Source organism: Malaclemys terrapin, chromosome 8, assembly GCF_027887155.1.
Source record: "Malaclemys terrapin pileata isolate rMalTer1 chromosome 8, rMalTer1.hap1, whole genome shotgun sequence".
NCBI classification, from domain to species: domain Eukaryota; kingdom Metazoa; phylum Chordata; order Testudines; family Emydidae; genus Malaclemys; species Malaclemys terrapin.
In genome coordinates, this window is record NC_071512.1 from 9,836,619 (window position 1) to 9,860,219 (window position 23,601).

General features: G+C 39.4%; 1 protein-coding gene across 2 annotated transcripts in view; it reads right to left on the reverse strand.

Annotated features, from left to right (window-relative positions):
* SPOCK1 (SPARC (osteonectin), cwcv and kazal like domains proteoglycan 1) overlaps nt 1-23,601 on the reverse strand; it is a 495,316-nt gene that overhangs the window by 183,189 nt on the left and 288,526 nt on the right. For both annotated transcript variants that reach the window (XM_054038315.1, XM_054038316.1), the window contains exon 4: nt 16,730-16,844. In XM_054038315.1, the coding sequence (XP_053894290.1) occupies nt 16,730-16,844 (115 nt within the window). The remainder of the gene's footprint in view (nt 1-16,729; nt 16,845-23,601) is intronic.

Consider the following 23,601-nt stretch of genomic DNA (forward strand, 5'->3'; position numbering starts at 1 on the left):
AACTCATTAGGATTTTTTGTTTTGCTCAATGAAAGAAGACAGGTTGAGTAGGAATCAAAAGCTGGAAGGTGGAGGTCAGGTAAATTAACAAGACAACATTCTTAGCTGCCATTCTAGATACGTAATGTATTAATTAACATTTTCATATAGCTATTATGGTAATAAAGCTATGACAGGGTTACTGGAACAAAACTATCATGACTAGACATTATCCTTTCATGCTAGCCATTATAAAGTATGATTCTGGGTAATAAAAAGTTAATTTTCTTTTAGTATCTGCATAAATACAATACAGCACAGCAATAAGCCATAACAGAAGAGGCATTAGTAGGCTACTGGTGCACACCATGGGTGGTTTGTGAGACATAAGGCAGGCAGCCAGCCGAGAAGTTCACCAGCAGCCTACTAATGCATACCCTGGCATGACTTACTGCTGTTGGAGTGTCAGTCCTTTATTGCAGGGGCTCTCAACCTTTCCAGATGACTGTGCCCCTTTCAGGAGTCTGATTTGTCTTGCGTACCCCCAAGTTTCACCTCACTTAAAAACTACTTGCTTACAAAATCAGACTTAAAAATACAAAAGTGTCATAGTACAGTATTACTGAACAATTGATTACTTTCTCAGTTTTACCATACAATTATAAAATAAACCAATTGGAATATACCTATTGTACTTACATTTCAGTGTATAGTATACAGAGCAGTATAAACAAGTCATGGTTTGTATGAAATTTTAGTTTGTACTGACTTCGCTAGTGCTTTTTATGTAGCCCGTTGTAAAACTAGGCAAATATCTAGATGAGCTGATGTACTCCCTGGAAGACCTCTGCATACTCCTGGTTGAGAACCACTGTTTTATTGGAAAGAATTCTTAAAAATCCCACCTTTTTAGCTTTATGCAACATATCCTTTCATTATGAAACACAGTCCAGTGGAGAAGGGCTGGAGAAATTACAGGATAAAGGTAATGTGTCTCGCTCCACTATTTTGACTGTATTTGTTCAATTAATTGTTTCTAACCTATTTTTTTCCTCCTAGGCTATTCAGACCTTTTTTCTTATTCCCCATGAGCCCTGCCTTTTGAGCAGGGCTTTGTGGCCCAATGACAATTTCTTGCTCTTTTTCTATTGAAAAACTAAAGTGGAAATAATACTCCCACATTAGATTAACAACAGAGAGTAGGCCAAATTATCCCTTGAAATTCACAATGCCTTTTGAGTTTAAAGTACCCAGAGGCCCACAAATTGCTACCTAAAGGGGAGGAAGCAGCAGTTTAAAATTGCCACATTTCCTCCAGTCCTTTAGGTCAATTCACCTGCAATTACAGCTTAAATATTACTTTAAGACAGAACTGGGAGCCTTACACCAACTCTCAGTTTAGCCTGCTAAAGCTTAAATTGCAAAGAACCTACTAAGCAGTGCTGTTAAGGATGATGTCCCAATTTTCTTAGAACAATTTTACAAATGCCATCTCCAAAACTTTCAAAAAGTAGTCCTCTCTGGCAGAGGACCATCCACCAGAAATTTATAAAAGATTGATTCGGTTTAGGTCAAAAGTGGGTTTTCAATGGAAAGCTACCATAGTCCCAATCATAACTGTCTGGAGTCTACCATCACTCCATATTACAGTATTCCAGCAAAGAATGAGAATGATCTAAAGAGAATAGTATCTTGTGTGCCAGTGTCTGAGTAACAATATCAATTTCCAAAATAAACAGAAAATAAATATATATTATATGGTCAGAAATCATTGGGATTCCGATCTATTGCACAGTAAAGCAATCCAGGTGTGTGTGTGTGTATATATATATATATATATTTGATCAGGTAGGGTCAGTATAAAATTACACATGGCTGTAAGTCTCAAGCTGAAAAAGTTGGCTTTTATTTTAAAACTATGTTAAATTGTATACGGTCATGTTGACTACGATGTGTGAGATAACAAGCCCTCACTAAGGGGACACAAACATTGCCTTGCAAAGTGTGTATCTTCTAGGCAGGTTGGGTAGGATTTAAATAGAGGGACTGTTAGAGGAACTGTCAGATGGTATTTATTTTGAGGACTGTAAATTTTGCTGCAAGACCCAACATTCAGTACAGCAAAAAAACCTGCAGTGCCTAGAGTGACCACATCACCAACTATTCACAAGATTTTGGGGCATTTGGTAGGTTCTATGGAATCTGAAGTTGCCACAGTAGACATATTTTTAAACATTTGCTTTCTTCTGTGAAAATACCAAAATAAACAAAGAGAAATTACCTATTGCTTAGTGTGCAAAGGACTGCTCTAGGAAAATGTTAGCTCTTGTGAAGCTATGTAGGAAAGCTTGCACTGTTACTGCCCAGGTTCTCTGGAAAAAGACCCTGATCCTATTCCCACTCATTGATGCCCTGATACTATAGGACTATATACTCCAGCTATCACACTGGAAAAAGAGAGAACAAACAGAGAAGGAAACTAGGAATTGTTGCCACAAGCTTTGGTGGAAATCAATTCAGGCCCAAACAGAGGACTTCATTTTCCAGGATTGGCAAACCAGTACCTTGTACCATCACTCCATTAATTTAAATTCTGTTTTAAATGTTTTAAAACAAACTAAAACTACGAAAGCAGCATTTCAATTTGATACACTGAAAGCAGCAGAGAACAGCTCCAAGATACAGAACAGCTTTCCTACTTCCCCAAGAACACAGGCATATTCAGTGTCTTGAGATAGTCATGGAAGAAAAGAATATGTCATTTTCCTTACTTATAAATTCGTAACTGAACATACATAGACTGATAGATTCCAAGGCCAGAAGGGACCATTGTGATCCTTTAGTCTGACGGCCCATATAACAAAGGCCATAGAACTTCCCCAAAATACACCTCTACCCTGATATAACGCTGTCCTCGGGAGCCAAAAAAATCTTACCGCGTTATAGGTGAAACTGCATTATATTGAACTTGCTTTGATCCACTGGAGTGCGCAGCCCCGCCCCCGCCCCGCCCCCGCCCCCCGGAGTGCTGCTTTACTGCGTTATATCCGAATTCATGTAGAAGTGTATTTCCTAGAGCAGATCTTTTAGAAAAACATGCAAGCTTGTTTTAAAAAGTGTCAGTGATAGAGAATCCACCAAGCCCCTTGGTAAATTGTTCCAATGGTTAAAAATGTACTCTTTATTTCCAGTCTGAATTTGTTTAGCTTCAACTTCCAGCCACTGGATTGTATTATACTTTTCTCTGCTAGATTAAAGAGCCCCTTCTCAAATATTTGTTCCCCATGTAGATACTTATATAGACTGTAATCAAGTCACCCCTTAACCTTCTCTTCGTTAAGCTAAATAGATTGAGCTACTAGAGTCTACCCCTATAAGGCACGTTTTCTAATCCTTTCATCATTCTTGTGGCTCCTCACTGAACACCCTCCAATTTTTTAACATCCGTCTTGAATCGTGGATACCAGTACTGGACACAGTATTCCTGCAGTGTTCGCACCAGTGCCAAATGCAGAGGTAAAATACCTCCCTCCTCCTACTTGAGATTCCCCTGTTTATGCATCCAAGCATTGCAATAGCCCTGTTGGCCCAGCTCTGCAATGGGAGCTCATGTTCAGCTGATTATCCAACAAATCTGTTTCAGTCACTTTTTTCTCAGGACAGAGTTCCCCCATCCTGTAAGTACGGCCTACATTCTTTGTTATATACTGTAAGTGTACACATTTCCATTTTCCCATAGTAAAACTCATATTGTTTGCTCGTGCCCTGTTTACCAAGCAATCTAGAGCACTCTGTATCAGTGACCTGTCCTCTTCGTTATTGACCACTCCCCCATTTTAGTGCCATCTGCAAATTTTATCAGTGATGATTTTATGCATTCTTTCAAGTCATTGATACAAATATTAAATAGTGTAGGGCCAACAACAGATCCCAGTAGTACCTCACTAGAAACCTATCAGTCTGAAGATGATTGCCCATTTAAAATTTCATTTTAATACCCATCACTTAGCCAGCTTTTAATCCATTTAATGTGTGCCATGTTAATTTTATTTTTTTTTAAATCAAAATTTCGTGTGACACCAAGTGAAACACCTTAGTGAAGTCTGTTACATCAACACTATTACCTTTAACAACCAAACTTGTAATTGAAATCTTTTGGGGGCAGCTATATACTATCAACGGTTCGTGTGCCCCTAGCAAACTATCAACACAAGGAGCTGATACACTGAACAAGTCAGTCAGATTTTCCTTGCCTCTCGGTCTGTGCATTGGCAAGTTACAATACTGGATGGAGTTCATGCTGCCACTGAAATGACAGGAAGTGCTATTCTACAGTATTAACGCAATAGTCAAAGTTGAACAATGGTTTCCATTCTAAGCCCTATATCCGATTCCCCTAACTTTCTCAAATTACCTGTAAATCTAAAAGATAACTAGAGGGCCCTATTTGTGCATTCACCACAGTCAAATTAACCACACAGTTTTCAACGGCTATACAGAAATTACTATTGACTAATCCAAAAACTAAGGGAGAATGAGGGTCAAAAGTTCATATTTTTAAATACTGTGCCTAATTAGAATGGTTGCATTATAAAGACAGCAATTACACTGTCACTGAAATCTGAGTTATCACATTTTTTCCTATTGTAGTTACAACAGGAAATAATTGTGTGGTATCAGCTGGCAAACGCTGATCTTTTAAGTTGTGGCCATTGTATATGATGTATTTACCTGTCCGACGGATCACGTGTGATCTCTCAGTTAAATAGGAGAACACAAACCCTATACAATTGTAGTACAATGGATGCTGCAAATCCTCACGGCACTAATTTGCAAACTTCATAGCCCTCCCCAGGATCCCAAGCTGTCTCATCCCACTCTTCAGCGAAGACTTAACAGCCAAGATCCATAGCAAAGTCTCATGTTAATTAAGCTTCATTAGGATTACAGAATATACTATAGTACATTTATTATTAACTTTTTTATTTTAAGAGCACTAAAATGTACCCAATTGTGCATCTTCGAATAAACAGACCTTAATAAAACATGCACTACTGGATTTACAGGAGAGAGAAAAGAACACGATATCCTGCCCCAAACAAAACAAACGCAATGGGCTTCTGACCTTCAGGCCTGGAAAAATTAGATAGTTAAACTATTAGGACCTGTTATAAACCCTCAGGTTTTGTTGGATTTATTGGTGGAAATGAATTCTAGAGTCCAGGGCCCTTCATTAGAATGCATGGCCATAAGCCTCCAGACCATGGACTCTAGGGAGCTAAATCTTGAGAGGTACAGGGCTGAGCAAATGTAACTCATCAGTTTCAATGTCAGCAGCAGATGCTCAGTACTTCTCAGGATTTGGCCTTGTGACTCTCAGCTTGAACACATGGCCTTGAATTTGACTGTGGCTCCCAGTAGAAAAGCAGATAGGCACAGCCCAAGCCATTTAGAGCACGGCAACTTGCCACCAAATTTTGTTCTTTCACTTGCTAGTTTTCACAATTGAGTCATCTGCAGTTAGTCTCCCAGTCATGAGTGTGAATTAGATAGGTTAGAGAGTCGGTAAGAAGGTATGAACAGGAAATATTCCCCTACAAGGTTAACAATGGAGACTCCGTCGTGCTACATTAACAAACATATTTAAAGAAGCAAAATGTTTTCGGTTAATTTCAGACCAGCATTATTAATCCCTATGTTCAGAGCTTGAAATATATTTTGTGGCTGATGTCCATAAATGATGTCATTCATGGTTCATTGGTCGAATTAATCTGATGTAAAATAACTAAATTGAAAATCAGTAGGTTGAGATCTTGTTGAGTTCTGGCAGAGAGCTAAGCGGGCAATCGCAGGCTTATTAATGAAAAAAGAGAAGGATGGAAATTGAAAAATTAAAGCAGTAGGAAGTAACAGACTGAACATTAAATTTGATAACTTGCATCAAATAAAAAAAAATACTTGTTCCCTTTTTACCATCAATTCCATCAAATTCTCCCCAAGTTATCTAAAAAAGCTCCACTGGATTTAGCTTTCTCCAAAGGGGGCAATTTCAGACCAGGTGAATTCTCCACGGGCTTCAGTGGTGTTCAAACTTCTTCTGCTAATAGCCAGATTCATGCCACAGGGGCTACCCAGGTTTATTTGCCCCTGAAGGTGGTAAATCTATCTGGACCAGGGTTACAGTGGGGCAAGCTATCTGCAACCTCTGCTCCAATAAGGAACCTGGACCCCACTGGTGCATCCCCAAAAGTGGTAGCTCTGGAGGGGTAAGGCCAGCCTGGCAGGCAGAGGTGCTGATTCAGAGCTTCTCCTAGGCAGATTCTGTTGCTGGACCGTATTTTAAACCTGCTCTCTCCAGCAGAACTCTGGAAAAGGAAGCTGCCACCCATCCAGGGAATGAAGCTCTCTCTTTAGCAAGGAACAGAGGGTCCTGTGGCACCTTTAAGACTAACAGAAGTATTGGAGCATAAGCTTTCGTGGGTGAATGCCCACTTGCGTCTGATGAAGTGGGCATTCACCCACGAAAGCTTATGCTCCAATACTTCTGTTAGTCTTAAAGGTGCCACAGGACCCTCTGTTGCTTTTTACAGATTCAGACTAACACGGCTACCCCTCTGATACCTTTAGCAAGGATATCCCTCAAGTCCAAAAGGGAAGGGGGAATCTGCCTCTAGGTCTCAATTTCACCCATAAACATAAATACCTTCCACTGACTGTATTGAGAGGGCTGTTGGATAAATTCTATGCGAATCTTTGGTACCATAAGAATAAAAAGTACACCTCTATCTCGATATAATGCTGTCCTCGGGAGCCAAAAAATCTTACCGTGTTATAGGTGAAACCGTGTTATATTGAACTTGCTTTGATCCACCGGAGTGCGGAGCCCCGCCCCCCCGGAGCACTGCTTTTTTTTTTTTAATCCAAATTTGTGTTATATCGGGTCGCGTTATATCGGGGTAGAAGTGTATGACATTTTGTACAAAGTAAAGATCAATTTCTATTTGATTGGGTTTAAAATTATGTACACATTGAGATTGTGTGACATGAATAATATACAGCATTGTAAACAGATAAAGCATTGTAAAAAAATGACTTGACATACTGATCTGTGTCAAATGAAAAGCAGTATTTTTGAAGGGCTAATCTGTAAATTGCATACAAAATATTTTAAGTTTATTTTTAGTATATATTTTATTTTTTTATTTAAGTATATATTTACTAAAGGCAGATTTTGAAGGGGTGAACATTTAATACTTTTTCCAATAAAGTGGGATGTTGTAAATTGAAGAAAGGCTTTAATAAAACCCTTTTCCTGTAAACATAAATCCCAATCTTATAAAAACATGCCTTTTATTAGCACTAACAAAAAAAAAGAAAAAAGAAAAAAAGACTTTTCTACTCAACACATTCATTTCATGTCCTGGGGCCTCTACAAAAAACAAAAAAACAAAAAACAAAAAACAAAAAACAACTAGCAATAAATGTAGAATCTCTAGTAAGTAGGTTATTGTATAAATAATTTACATAGCAGTGGGGGTCATTTGTAAACATTAAATAATAATTTCTGAATGAATGGATTACTCAACAAATTTCAGATACAGATAAACAGCAAAAATACAATTCTATGGTTAATATTTTTGACATATTGAAAACACAGCAGTCTTTATTTAAGATATATATCCTTAGCCACGGCAAGCCCAGTAAAGACTGCAGATCCTGATTCCCATGGGAGATCAGTCTATTCACCGGAAAAGTCAGCCAGCTGCTAAGGACAATTACAAATGAAAAATGACAAAGTCAAAGGTCAAAAGTGGTGGCACTGACAGGAAAGTGGAGAGCCTCTATTACTATACCCTTGTGGCCTCTAGGGGCTGATTTTGACAATTTTTTTAACCCGTGCCTGTGGACATGTTCAGAAGTATGAGGCTTCTATTTTAATTATTAATAATAATGACAATATGATCCAAAAAATGACAGCAGCGGAATGTTCAAGTTGCTGATTAAACACTCAAAAGTCAAGAACTGCCAAAGTGAATGATGCGCATGCAATCGGAACTCTTCCCCCAAGTGCAGGGGGATGCAGGTAGAGGATTCCACCCACTCCTTTAGCCATTTGTCTATTTAAATATCATCAAGCCCTGCATGCTCTTTTTTACTGTTCTTACCCCGGATAACATGTCCTTTTCTGAGGGTTGCTGAGAAGGAGACATTTCTACCAGCTTTTTATCGTTATAATTTGTTTTGGTTCATGTCCACAACACGCAAGGGGCTTTTCACACAAAAAGGGACTAACTGGTCCCTTACTTTGAAGAACTTACAGGCTAAAAGACAGGAATGGCCAAAGGGCAGGTGTGAGATTTTGGAGATTACCCAGAGCAGCAAAGGGTGTGGTGACCACCTGCCTGTAACCAGGGGTGTTTTTATTCTGTGCTGCTTTGGCTCAGATCCCTGACACCAGCAGCCTGCCCACAAGCACAAGACCTCACCCTGATTTCCACCAGCCTAGCTACTGCTTGCAGGGTGACCCCCAACAGCCCTTCCAGTCCTAAGTCTCCCCAAATCCATCCTTCCCAAGTTCTTCACTACCAGGCACTCAGACTATTCTCATTTAGTTCATCTCCCCCAAAAGGGTGCAACCAGCCCCCCGCCTGTTTTCAGTTCACTTTAGGACATACATTCCACACAGTCTGCACAACAGAGACCAGCTTGGGATAAAAATATATAAATATATTTAGTAGAAAAATCACAGATTCAAAGAGGAAGCAGTAAGGAAAAGCAGAAAATAAACAAAGATGCAACCTCAGGCTTTTCACTTCAATATTAGTTAATTTCTCTTTTCTAATCCAAGTTACCTTTTGCCTCTGAACAGTTTCTCAGAGTGCCCTCTGTTACAGAGGTGGTCCAGACTTTCATGTATAGCACCCTGCTTAAATGCTGGCCCTCAGTTTCTGGACAGCCTTCACTTCAAACCCTCTTCCCTGTCAGCAGGTTCTGCAGTTTCTTTCCCCCTTTTTCTCAGGCTTGATCTATACTAGCAAATTATGTTGGCATAGCTACATCACTCACTCAGGGGTGTGGAAAACTGTAAATGTAAACAAAAGTTGTTTGTCTTAGCAATTGGCTGCACAAGAAGTAGGACTGAGTGGACTTGCAAGGTCTAAAGTTTTACATTGCTTTGTTTTTGAATGCAGTTATGAAAAAAAATTCTGCATTTGTAAGTTGCACTTTCACAATAAGGAGATAGCACCACAGTACTTGTTTGAGGTGAATTGAAAAATACTATTTCTTTATCTTTTTTATAGTACAAATATTTGTAATCAAACATAATAATAAATGAGCACTGTACACTTTGTATTCTGTGTTGTAACTGAAATCAATATATTTGAAAATGTAGAAAAACATCCAAAATATTTATAATACATTTAAATTGGTATTCTATTATTAACAGTGCAATTAAAACTGTGATTAATTGCATCTATTTTTTCTAATCTTACAATTGCGATAGTTTTTTTGATCGTTTGCCCTCATAAAATACTTTATAAAGCTTTTCTCTGAGGTCTTGATATTTTACATGTCATGTGATGTACTCTGCTCTGACGTCAAAGACAGCTTTCTCTTTGATTGGTAGGGCTCTCATAAAAGAATGTAGGTAAGCAGTTGCATTTGCTTTCGTTACAAAGTTAAGCTGCATAATGTACCACGAGTGATTAGATATTAGCAAGAATAATAGTAATGACAGAACAATGTAGGAGAGTTTACAAACTACGCAATATATCATTTACCATATTCTATTCATATTTAGAGCTTTCATTCAGAGACAATTACAGTAATTTTCCAAGCTAGCGCAAGGTATGACAGGCCCAACATTTGACAATTTTTATGTTACAGTATATTTGTTTGAATAAGTCCATGGAATTTGTATTTTTATGTGCGTGGGTTTTATCAAATAATTCAATGCTCTTTCTTGTAAAGCAAAAATCAATACTGGCAGATAAAAAAATCAATGTTCAGCATTCATAAGCAACCCTACAACAACAATCCTGCATATATAGCCCACAATTCATGAGCAACTCTGGTGTAATAAATAATAACAACTTTGCACATTTATAGAGCTTTATATCTCCAAAGCACTGTAGACATTAACTATTTAATCTGCACATGAATCTTAAGAATTGGAAGGGTAAGCATTATCATCGTAACAAACTAATGTATGGAGGCTCATGGGTAAAGTTCCTGGACTACGTACTACAGAAACTTGTCATTCTAGAAAAGACTTTGGGGCTCTGCTCAGATTTTTTTCATATCCAATGCAGCCTATTTTGTGGGTGGATGGGGTGTGTCCTGCTGCAATCTGAACTGTCACTACCATACTTTTTGTTTGCTAATATTAAATATTAGCAATATAAATAATACATGTTTTCCTGTGGATTTTCCAAACTTCCTGCAAAATTTGACAATATTTCCTACAGCAATCCAGGGGCCTTACTTATGACAAATGGCGATCTGTGACTGTGGTGTGATGGGGTAGAACATTCATAAATAAGGGATCATGCTTCCCTTCCCCAAGCTTCTTCCCAAGTTTTATCATAAACAGAAAGAAAAGGTTGTTTCTAACTTATCTGCAAAACTCAAACACTGTCCTTTGGAACAAGAATAAATGAGAAGTAGTTGTAGTTTAGCTGGTTGGCTGCTCTCAGCAAAGAAAAGGAAAGACAAAGAAAAAAAAAAGATACAGCATAATGGTGCCCTATCACTTATCTCGGTCCTCCGGTCCTTCAGTTGCTGGTTGGTCTTTGTAGAGAACAGGCAATAAAACAGTAAGCAAGTACAATTATCTCAGTGACGCACTGAAAAATATACCAACGCTGAGTGCGCTCAGCTGAGCAATGTTATTTTTCAGTTCCCTGTGGGACACAGTTTTTCTAAATATCACCTTCAAAAAGATCTATTTTCTGAATCAAAATAACCACACCACAGCATAAAACTAATTGGGGAAAAAATGATGCTATTACTAGAGCCACAGCTAATTACCATTTCCCAGGTTTGATTGTGTTACAACACATCAAAATACAGACTTACTTAGTCAAACTTTGATAAACATCACCATGTAAATCACTTAGCCTTAAACTGAAGATTGCGTAAGAAACAAACACTCCCTCAACTTGGTCAGGCCACTAGTCAGGTGTCCAGTACAGGAAGAAATTACCCCCAGAGGAATGCTTGGATTCATGCCAATATCTTATTAGCATTTAGCACTACTGGCAGAGCATAAAAGCAAGCAACAGAAACACGCAGACTTGCAAAGAGACAAAGAGGAGATTAAAGCGACAGTGTCAAGGTATACAGGTTCCACGTTTAACACATATTAAAAACAAAAGGTAAGTGTTTGTATAATACAGGAAACTCTAGTAACAAGGCAGTTACAGCCCATGCTTCTTATCTGGGTAACCTTTCAGAAATGCTCAAACAACAGTGGGTTTGCTGTGATCAAAGATGTGTATATAACACTCTGACCTCCACCATCAGTCCTTGAAAGCAGCCTCGTCACTGGCATTCTTGCTATTATTACTCTCTCTCTTTCCTGAATTCCCTTTCAGATCCAACCTCAACCAAACAATTACCACGTGAATCAGCAGTGGTACAAAACATATACAGTTTCACTCCTCTGGTAGCCAGGTTTCACAGCCTTTTTTGCCACAGGACCCTAACTAACCAGAAACCAAGGTTTTCTAGTGTATTACCCAGAGATATTTGAGAGAGAGAGAGAGATTGGGATTAGTTCACTCATGAATAAATATAGCAGTCAACGTCTCCCTGGTCAGTCTAACCCTGTGATGTGGAATTTAGAGGGACAGATGTTTCATCTGGTAAACTTGTCCAGATCTTTCAATAAAATAATAATAATAAATTAGTGAGGCATTCGAACTGGCTTCTCTCCATAACAATGGTCAGTACTACTGGAGAATACTGAGCTAACAGCTTGACTTTTATGAGTACGGAAGTATGTATAATATATCACTCTGGGATGATGATCTAACTAGCAATCACAAATTACATGGATCCAATAAAACATTTTCAAAACCCTGGTCACATTAACATGGTTGTTACTCCTTTGCCAATTCTTTTTGTCCTTTCTGTGTTTCCCAGAAGAACTTTCCTTCTTATGAGAGGCATTCACAGGAGAAGCAGGCTGAAATCCTGTAAAGTGTCATGTCAAAAATGCAATGTAGATATGTAAATATCTCCTAAGTTGCTATTTACCGTGTTTTGTGTATATTTGAACCAATTAACAGGAAGACTTTCAAACCCATCTCTTTTAGGTATTCTTCAGTCAGTGATCTGCTACAACTGTCTGCTACCCCCTGCCTTTGTTTGTACCAGGTCTGCCCAATTTAGATGGTAAACTCCTTGGGGCAGAGACTTATCTAATCTATGTGCTTTGTAAAACATTATGCATGCCTATGATGCCATATATTGTAGATAAGAAGTCTCAGGACCATATCTTTAGCTTGTGTAAATGAATATTCTTCCATCAAGGTCAATTTTATACATTATTACCAACTTACTGTAGTGGCTTACAAAGCATGCACCTCAGCACAAAGAAAATGAAACAGCATTATTGGGTGTTGCTGTGGGTGGTTTGAAAGTTAGTCACATTATGCATGGGGGTGAGGGATAGCTCAGTGGTTTGAGCATTGGCCTGCTAAACCCAGGGTTGTGAGTTCAATCCTTGAGGGGGCCACTTAGAGATCTGGGGCAAAATCAGCACTTGGTCCTGCTAGTGAAGGCAGGGGGCTGGAGTTGATGACCTTTCAAGGTCCCTTCCAGTTCTAGGAGAATGGATATCTCCATTAATTATAAGTCAGAGGGTGGGCTATTTTCCAGGGAATGCCTTGCTGCTAAATGATGAACTAGCACTCGACTGAGCCCTCCAGGGTTAACACATGGCTGTTAATGTAGCCTCACACTCTACAAGGCAGCACAAATGGAGGGAAGAGACAGCATGGCAGACAGAGACACACACCGTGTGTGTGTGTGTGAGAGAGATGCGCATTGCCCCTTTAAGTACACTGACTCCACTCTAAGTACATTGCTTTTTAAGTAGATCAGCAAGTTGAGACAGCAGCTGCTGTTAGCAAGCTCCCTCTCTCCTGAACCCTGTTGTGTTGTTCCCCTGCTCTAGAGAGATGGGGTATGTGGGGGGCAGAGGGGAGGGGGGACACCCTGACATTAGCCCCCTCTCTTATCCCCGCACCTGCACAGCAAGCAGGAGGCTCCCGGGAGCAGCTCCAGGGCAGAGGGCAGGAGCAGCACATGGCAGTGCGGGGAGGGACAGCTGCAATTGCTAGCCTGCTGGGTGGCTGCTGCACAGGGAACTTAGGGGAGCGGGGAGCTGATGGGGGGCTGCCGGCCCACCCTGGTTCCAAGCCCCCACCAGCCAGCTGCAACGGGCTGCTCTTTCTGCAAGCAGTGGACAAAACAGGCGACTGCCAAACTTTATAAGGGAGCATTGCGCAGCTTTAAACGAGCATGTTCTCTAATTGATCAGCAATGTAACAACAAAACAACATTAATTGGGACGACTAAGTGAGGAGTTACTGTACAATCATTGTGATGCTGTGTTATTTCATATCCGGCTACTTTATATATACAGATAGATAGGGCCCAGTTCTCAGCCACACTGGATTTACACTGGTGTAACTACACTGAGTCTATTGGAGTTGCTCCTGATTTATATGGGCATAAATGAAACGGATATCATACATGCAGTATTCTGTATGGTGTTGTAACCGTGTTAGTCCCAGGATATTAGAGAGAAGGTGGGTGAGGTAATATCTTTTATTGGACCAACTTATGTTAGTGAGAGAGACTAGCTTTCAAACTCTCTGTAAGCTCAAAAGCTTGTCTCTTTCACCAACAGAAGTTGGTCCAATAAAAGAGATTACCTCACTCACCTTGTCTCTCTAATATAATATTCTGGTCAGGCACGGCCAAAGGAACACAAAGTCTCAAAATACAGAGAGCGAGGGCCAAATTCTCTATTGTCCATTGGGTCAACAGATTTAAGTCCTCAAAGAATTTGGCTAGATACTTTCTTCACTGATACTTCTACCCTCTGAGGAAATTAGCTAGCTGGAGATTTTGAGAGCAAGAGCTATTCTGTGACACTCCCCCCCCCCCACCGTGCAACAATAGGAATGTTCACAGTACTACAAAACTTGCTGGAAAATGTTTGAAGACTTTTTCAAAGCAAGGTGGAAAAAGAATTAAAAACTGTCACCATAGCTACAGTGGTACTCAAAGTTGACCTGAAATGGCTGCAGGCAGTACAGGAATGCTAGAGAGATCACATAAACGTGGGACTGATTTCAGGACAAAAGGGACATGCAGCTTCCATTTCGTACTGTTCCTTCTGGGCCTCTTTAACCAAGTTGTCTGATTGCTTCTGAGACAACAAATATTGGAAACAGCCCAGGAACTATTTTGCTCAACATGTATTTTATTTATACCTGTGATATACAAGTGCTTCAATTTCTTCTGAGGTGTGACATGCAGTTGCATAATATGTAAAATTTCCTGGTAGCATAAGCACTACATACAACCATGCACTTAATCTTACAAGCTTCATTTTATGCTCCAAATTGCAGGTTTAAAATACTACTTTGTCCACTTTAGCTTTATATGATAAGGCAAAATATATTTCAAAAAACCATTTTATTTGTCCGCGTCTTGTAATGCTACCAGAATTCACTTAAGTATTGGACAAAATGCTCTTCAAAGAAGGATTTTTCCTTAACTGTACAAAAGAAATCAGAGAACAGATTGCAAAAGTTAAGGCCTTGATCCAGCAAACACATATGTGAGTAGTCACATAAGTATTTTCCATTCTTGTCAACATTCTTGAGAGATCTTTATAATTATTTGATATTTATTAAATATTGGATGTGACATAATTGTACAAAACTGAATGCCTCTAGCCGATTTTTACTGTGACGCCTAGGCACCCCTGAAAAGTGTATTCCCCTGGAAACTCTATTTGACAATACAGCCTTGACACTTTCCACCAACACTAAAAGTTTAGCCTATTGCTCCAGGTTTATCTCTGCACAGCCATCAGCATCTCATAGCTCTGTCATGCCAGCTTGATCCCATCCTTTTGTAGGAAGCATCTTGCAATCCTGTGAATGAAGCTTGATTATGACAAATACGTTTTACCGAGCAAGCGAATGTATCTTGGCTCAGAAGCATCAGCATTGGACTACCAACAATCACAGAAATACTCCAAGATCACAGGATATTTCATATTACCTTAAAGCTTTCCCACCTGCATCCAGTAAAGTCACACTGATTTTTAAAGTCCCTTTACTGATGTTCAAGATTTTCTTATTCCGTTTTATTTTTCTGATTATCTTTCAATGTCTATTACAACTTGTCCTTTGGGGTGGAATTTTCAGGGGAGCTAGTCACCTAATCCCCCCTGGATTTCAAAGGGATCTGGAGGCTTAAGTCCCTTTGGATTTGTCTCCTCTGCAGTGTTAGTTCAAGATATAACTTGAGTACAGCCCTTAACCTGACTCCAGTCCACGCACAGAAGTCTCTAGCTCGAGTTAACTGGTGCTTTAAATTGGAGCTCCCCAGCGATCAGCAGGTCTGGGTTAAAAGTGGAGTTCTGTAATACAGTGGAGACACTGCCACTTGGTGCTGCAAATCCAAACACTGCAGCTAGAGCTTTGTTTTAGAGTGTAACGCAGGGGTAGACAACCTATGGCATGCGTGCCAAAGGCGGCACGTGAGTTGATTTTCAGCGGCACTCACATTGCCCGAGTCCTGGCCACCGGTCCGGGGGCTCTGCATTTTAATATAATTTTAAATGAAGCTTCTTAAACATTTTAAAAACCGTATTTGCTTTACGTACAACATTAGTTTAGTTATATATTATAGACTTATAGAAAGAGACCTTCTAAAAATGTTAAAATGTATTATTGGCACGCGAAACCTTAAATTAGAGTGAATAAATGAAGACTCGGCACACCACTTCTGAAAGGTTGCCGACCCCTGGTGTAACGGCTCTCACTCCAGTTAGGCTAACTCAGGAGAAGTTACCTCAAGTGTAGATAACTCCAGCTGACACTGCAGCGAAGAAAGCCTTAGTTTCATCTGGAAATCCCAAAGTTCTTAAAGTACCTGCTATTTAATTTGCTCTTAATTTAATCATTCAGGGACCTGGAGCTTTCTGTAATTTTGTGACTTATCTGTGGATTACTCTTCCTAGAACCATCAAAACCTCCAACCTTAACTTACTAATAAGCACAGATTTTGCTTATTAAAACAAAACCAGAAATTCCCTGTTTGCTACTGCTGTTAATTGTTTATACTTAATTCATTTCTATTGTAGAAGTGTACAGCATCTGGAACATTTTCATATTTTATGAATTCAGGCTTTTATGCACCATGTTTGTTGCCTGAACAAACTTCTTCCAGAGCTAGGCAGTAGGTATGCTGCAGTGTACAATTCACCCTACGGTATCCTGTGTTCCAAAACATCTGATCTTTCTGGAACAGTTCCAACCCTGCTCTAGCCTCTGATACTATAAATGTAAATGTTATACTCAGCAACAAAAGCAAATGTAATTTAATTGTTCAAAGAATGTCTCAAGAATCTATTTTAATGTTCTCTTGAGTTTTCTAATTTTGGTGTCCATGGAACTTTACAGGGGCATAATAGAATGTAACGACAGTGCATCCTTACCTGTGAACCAGCTGCTTACGGCTTACACAAATAGCAGTCTCATAGTCGTGAGTGACGCACACTTTATGTGGGCTGCACTTTACCTTCAAACATGGGTCTTTGGATGGATCAAGAGCTATTAAAAACAAATGTAAAAATAACCAAGTTAGGAGTTTAAGTGAAATTCTCTCATCGTTCCCAATTCAAATAAAGAACATGCAACTAGTGGGAATAAATATAGAATCATAGCACTGCTAGGAACCTTGAGAGGTCATCTAGTCCAGTCCCCTGCACTCGTGGCAAGACTAAGTATCATCTAGACCGTCCTTGACAAGTGTTTGTCTAACCTGCTCTTAAAAATCTCCAATGATGGAGACTCAACAACCTCCCTAGACAATTTATTCCAGTGCTTAGCCACCCTAATAGTTAGGAAGTTTTTCCTAATGTCCAACCTAAACCTCCCTTGCTGCAATTTAAGCCCATTGTTTCTTGTCCTATCGTCAGAGGTTAAGAAAAACATTTTTTCTTCCTCCTCCTTGTAACAACCTTTTACATACTTGAAAACTGTTATGTCCCTTCTCAGTCTTCTCTTTTCCAGACTAAACACCCTTTTTTTTTTTCAATCTTGCCTCATAGGTCATGTTTTCTAGACCTTTAATCATTTTTGTTGCTCTTCTCTGGATTCTCTCTAATTTGTCCACATCCTTCCTGAAATGTGGCGCCCAGAACTGGACTCAAACTAGAATGTTAATGAGTGGGTTCTGTGACGCCCTAAGGATTCATCTCCAGCACATCATGGAAGAGGTCAGGATTTTGATTTTAGGTCTCCCAAAACATAATGGCAAGGTTACATCTCCAACTAACTTAAAATATTTTTATATCTGTTTTTATTTGGACTTTAATTTTATTACTTCTTCCTCCCAAAGATTTCCCCTAATTCCTGCCTAGCATCCCTTTCCTTCCCACATGTATTGCTTATTTGAAAAAAATTTGTTTTCATTTTGGAACTCCATGTAAGGCGTTTATGTCAAATTACCCTGGCTGCTTTTCCCATCGTTGGTTGATGCCCAGGGAAGTTTTAAAAAAAGACATTACTTTTTACAAAAAGATGGAGTCATTTTTAAGTTCCAATTCAATTACCACTGACGTTCTCCACATGGCAGCAAATGTATTTCTAACAACTAGAGGGTTCTTTTGCTCTCCTGCCGTGCCGAAGTATTGCAGCTGTTCTGCGTTGGTTTAAGCAGACAGAGAAGCAAGAGCTCACCACATTAACACCCATTACAGATTTGTGACGGGCAATTGAGCACAACCAGTGCATATGTATTTAGAGGAATACAAGGCGCTGGAAGTCTTAAAAACAAAAAACAAATGTAAACAGCTTTTGCTCCTAAATCGATTAAACTGTATTAAACTGATAGAAAAGGTCATACGTTTCCCATACCATTAACATCGAATGAGTTTCCATTAGGCATATATATATGGTTGTATTGTATTGTTTATGTCTACCTTGTATGCTTCTGCAAGCAAGGATCATGAACTAAATTGAACCCAAGTGATGGTAGGGATAAAACTTGGCTTTATGGATAAAATCCTGCTGATTTTACTCATGGAAATCAAGAGTAGTTTGGCATGAGTAAGAGGAACAGGTTTGGGTCATTATGAAGTATATGGCACTGAACACAGAGTGAGTGCTCAACAAATAACAATGGTACTGAAGAATTTGATCTGTATTACTCATCTTTGCAAGCTACAATTACCTCTCTGCATGTGAATTCTGAAATCTAGGATAAAAATTGGTGCAGCTGTAAAGTGACTAAATCCTAAAACAGTGTCACATTATAACCTATTTTAATAAAAAGTAAACACAAATGTTTAAATACTCTTCACACAAAAAAATAGAGGAACCCAGTATGGGAATCAAGTATCAGAGGGGTAGCCATGTTAGTCTGTATCTACAAAAACAACGAGGGGTCTGGTGGCACCTTAAAGACTAACAAATTTATTTGGGCTTAAGCTCTCGTGGGTAAAAAAATCCCACTTCTTCAGATGCATGGAGTGAAAACTACAGATACAGGCATAAATATACTTATACCAAATAAATCTGTTAGTCTTTAAGGTGCCACAGGACTCCTCGTTGTCAGGATGGCAATGGTGCAGCAGAACTTTCATATATATAGAAAGCATGTATAGTTTGAATGCTCTTGTGTTTAAAGACTTCAATGGGGCCAGAATTTCACTCCTGGATTCTATTTCAGTTACAGACTCATAACTTCTCTGTGTCTCAATATTTTCTCTCTCAAATGGGAATAATAATAATAAAAGGGGCAATCTATATTGGGTACAAGAGATCAAAAATGTAATTCCAAAGAGTTCAAAATGTTAAAACGTTAAAGAAATTTGGAAGTTTATGCTAATACTATGCAATACAATCCCTAGAGACAGGGCACAAAATAAGAAATAATTTCTAAAATATACCAATCAAAAATCATGGTTTGTGAATCAGGTTTCTACATCACTAGGAGCAGATGCTCATCATCCGCAGAAGAAAAGTCCTTTGGGAATAGGGTGACCAGATGTCCTGATTTTATAGGGACAGTCCCGATTTTGGGGTCTTTTTCTTATATATACTCCTATTACCCCCCCCACTCCTTGTCCCGATTTTTCACACTTGCTGTCTGGTCACCCTATTTGGGAATAAGATGAAATATAAAACCCATATTTGACATCACAGTTCTTTGTGTTCTACAGCAATAAGTGTGAAGTCTTTGAAATTAAGAACCAAAATTATAAATACATAAATGAAAGGAGGGAAGGGCAGGTAAAAAGTAATTTTTTAAAACAAAAATCTGAGGTCAGTTTTATTACAAAAATAAAATTCCTGAAGCATTCAAGGGAAACTTCAATATTCTGAAACAAATGTTTTTCCTGTGAAAAATTTTGAATGTTTGACTTTTCATTCCAATTCCTGATGATTCCCCACCTCATTCCCTCACCCCCCTTCAAAACTTTTGCTGGAAGGAAATTCCATTTTCTGGCCAGTTCTACTGTGGATCTAAACCCTGCAGTCTCTCGCTATCTGACAGAGCAAGAAAGGAGAGCTCTCTGGGACAGCCCAGGGAGTGATGAGGGCATGGCTAGCGAGTCCAGTACCTGTATAGATTCAACAGCCACAAAACTTCTGTGGGAGAGTCAAGCAGCATTGGGCCTTAGCTCGCTGGCTCTAAAGGTTAGCTGCATAAAAGTGCCAAGGTGCAGTGCTTCTATCCATGGGTGATGTTTTCATCCCCAACACAATGCCAATTTATTCAAACTGTGAGCGTGGAACCAGAATTCCAGCCATCGTCATTGAAAAACAAAGTGCGTACACAGGTGTCATTTCATTTTCATCTGACCTTTCATTATTTATTCATAGTAATTTATGCACCTTATTAAATCTATAAATCCTCTGTGGTTCCCTCTTAGAGATATCAAACTAATTGGGAAATAAACAGTAGTGATTGCATCAAGCCATTAACAACCTCCCAACAGTATGTTAGCATCTCTTTTTTACAGGGCACCAATATGAAAATAATGATGGCAGTTACATTCTGAGTGTCCTCCCCCACTAGTCAGAGAAGAGAAGAACACCACAAATTATTCTCTCTCCTCCCCCAATACTTGTCACCAAGAGCTCCAGGTTAACAATATAAATCATCCTTGGACAAAGAGCTAACAATAGTGCTTGAGACACTTTTCCTTTCCATTTCATGTTTTTACATATTACTACTATAAAGGAAGACGTATGACTGATAGGAAATAGTGGGGTTCAGACAGTAGCAATACATGCAGAGGGTTGCAATATTAGACTATACTGTAGATCAGGGATCATGTTAATCAGAGCAAATTTATTTTTCACATAGACTCTGCAGCAAAATCTCTTGCAGCAATGGCTGTGCAGTTCTACAAAACGTGTACAACTAGTTCACAAGTGCAAATTTATGACCTTGATGTTGTTTTCATGACCATTCTTTTGGGAAGAGTTCAAATTCCAAACCCACACATATTTAGTAAAGCTTATATAAAAAAGCCAGGCAATCAAAAAGAAAATGACATGTAAACACATTTGGTTTCAAAAATTGCCATACAATAAGTGCTATGATCACTCCAAAACAAAAAGACTTTTGAAAAATGAAATGTCAAGAGCAGTTGCCTCACACAATCCTCTTGGAACTGTTCTCAGCATAAGAGAAAACAAGACCATCTGGTGAGAAAAGCGATGATGAACTGGAAAATGGGACCTGCAGTGTATAATGCAAAGATTCTGGTTCATTTTGTTTCACAATAGAGCATGGTAATAAAACATTTATTTTAAAGGAGACACTCAAATGTAGTTCTGTATTTTATATATTATTTGTCTCCAGCAAAGATCTTGGTTCTGTATAAACACAGAGGAAGGCACAGTCCCTGACTGTACAAGCAAGCAGATGGGGTGGGGTCAGAATGGAAGCCTGTGAAAAGCTGAGTTAGGGCAAAGCAGAAGACTACCACTGATTATGCTGGACTATTCCCTGCTAGGCATGAAATCATTATAACGCCTAAGGCTGAACTTCAGACTGAGGAGGCAAGGTCTCAAGTCATTGCCTACACTCTCAATCACAGCAGCCCAGCAACTGGTCAAAGAGCAGGGTGAAACAGGCAGCTCACTACTGACTCCAATAGGCAATGGATGTGCTAGATTTTTCCATGTGGGGGAGGTCAACATGAAACTGGCAGCTTCCAGAATCAGTTCCCCACAATCATACAATGAATTATGGGCCTTGACCCAGCACCCACTGAGAAAACAAGACACCAATCCTATTCGGCCACCACTTGACTAGGAAAATGTTGTTTTTAACATTTATTAAGATCTTAGTGTAGGCAGAGAAGTTCTAGTTTTAACACTTGTTAGCTGGTTGACGTAACCCCCAAGCTACCCTTTAGGCTTTACCTTGACCAGCTACCGTGTTAAAACCAGAACCGCCTTATCTGTGCTAGGATTTTAAGGTGTGTTAGCCAACCTGTTTTTAAAAGAGCCCATTCTTCCTAGCGTAGACATGGCCTTTGTGTTTGCTGTTGAGGACATTCAGTTTAAAACTCTGCTCTCTTCTCCCTCCGAACAGCCTGACTCCCAGTGCAGATGAAATAAAATATAACCAAAGTGAGTTCTGAGCATATACACCTCTACCCTGATATAACGCGACCCGATATAACACGAATTCGGATATAACGCGGTAAAGCAGCGCTCCGGGAGGGCAGGGCTGCACACTCCGGCGGATCAAAGCAAGTTCAATATAATGCGGTTTCACCTATAATGTGGTAAAACTTTCTGGCTCCCGAGGACAGTGTTATATTGGGGTAGAGGTGTACTAGCATTAAAGCAAAGAAAATGAGGAATCTGATTACCCTATCATTTGTGTGTGCAAAGTCACAGAGTGAGTCAATGGCAGAGGCAGGAAAAGAATGCAGGCGTCCTAAATACTAATCTCTTACTGTGCTCTAACTACCATAAAACACTGCAGTCTGTTGATACCCGTTAGACAGGAAGCTCCTTCTTCCTATTCTACTTAATCTTATGGTTCATTAAGTCATAGCATTGATTTGATAAGAAATATTTTATGGTTAGCACGGTTGGTTGTAACCTTTGAGGCCATAGCCATGATACTGTTAATAAACTTATGTTTACAAAATACTTTGTTTGAAAGAGCAGATTAGGAAAACCCCAAAATATCAACGGCAAGTAATTACCATTTTTTTTATTCTGCTTAAGTCGGCATAAGTCATTCTGCTTCATTAGAGAGAAAATTGCCATTACCCTCCCGCCCAAGTGTTGAGGATAGTATGTCTTCAACTAGCATGCTCAGATATTTAACTCTCACCACGTAATTACTCGTATCAATTTGCATACAGAAATCAATTCAGCTAAAAATTAATTACCATAAGACCAAATGCTTCAAACATGTATGTGAATTATTTTCACAATGCAACAAAACAGCAACTAATCAAGTTGTCAGCATTTACAGAATCCCTGTATTGTTGTTGTGTTTTAGAGAAACCGTAATGTTTGAGCAGTGAAAGAGATCGGTATTGTGGAAAGAAACATCTATTTTCATTTATATGGGCACTTTCAAAAATGATTTCTCGTAACCAACATTTGACATTGCTGAGGGCTATCCAGGCTAAAGATATTGTAAAGGACAATGTGTTGGTTTGCTTGCCAAGTAACATGATAAAGAACATGAATAATAAGTACTCCAGGGGGCATTCTATGCCAAAAAACTAAAAAGTAGGTGCCAAAAAATTAAAAATTCTGCACATGATATTTTAAATTTCTACAAAATTTTGCAAATTTTATTTGTCAAAATAACACTATATAATCACGTCAGTTTCAATTATTTTGGTAATTTATTTCAAAATACCTGTCAGCAAGTACATCTGCAACAACATACACACACCCAAATTCCCCAGGAGTAGAGAGTTAAAGAAACCCCTATGACAACCCCAGTTCCTGTTTCTCTGGCCCCTTCCCCCCCCAGAGCCCAGTCGCAGTGCCCCTCCTTGCCCAGACACCTGCACACCCTCTCCCGCAGAGCTCAGGGATCCAGAGAGAGAAACAGCCTGATGCTCTGTCCCAGGCTTGCATGGATTTTCCTATGTGCTGCCCTCTCCTTCCCCCAGGGCTAGCTGGGAACTGCAGCTGCCAGGAACCCTCTAGCTCCCTCCCCCAACCCCCCCGCCAGTATCTTCTATGTGCAAGCTGGGCTCTGCTGGGTCCAGCAGCCCCTAGTGGCAGCTAGCGGCACTGCAGCCCATTTCTGTGGGGGAAAGGAAATTCTGCACGCACGTTCATTTCTGCAAAATTCTGCGTTGTGCAG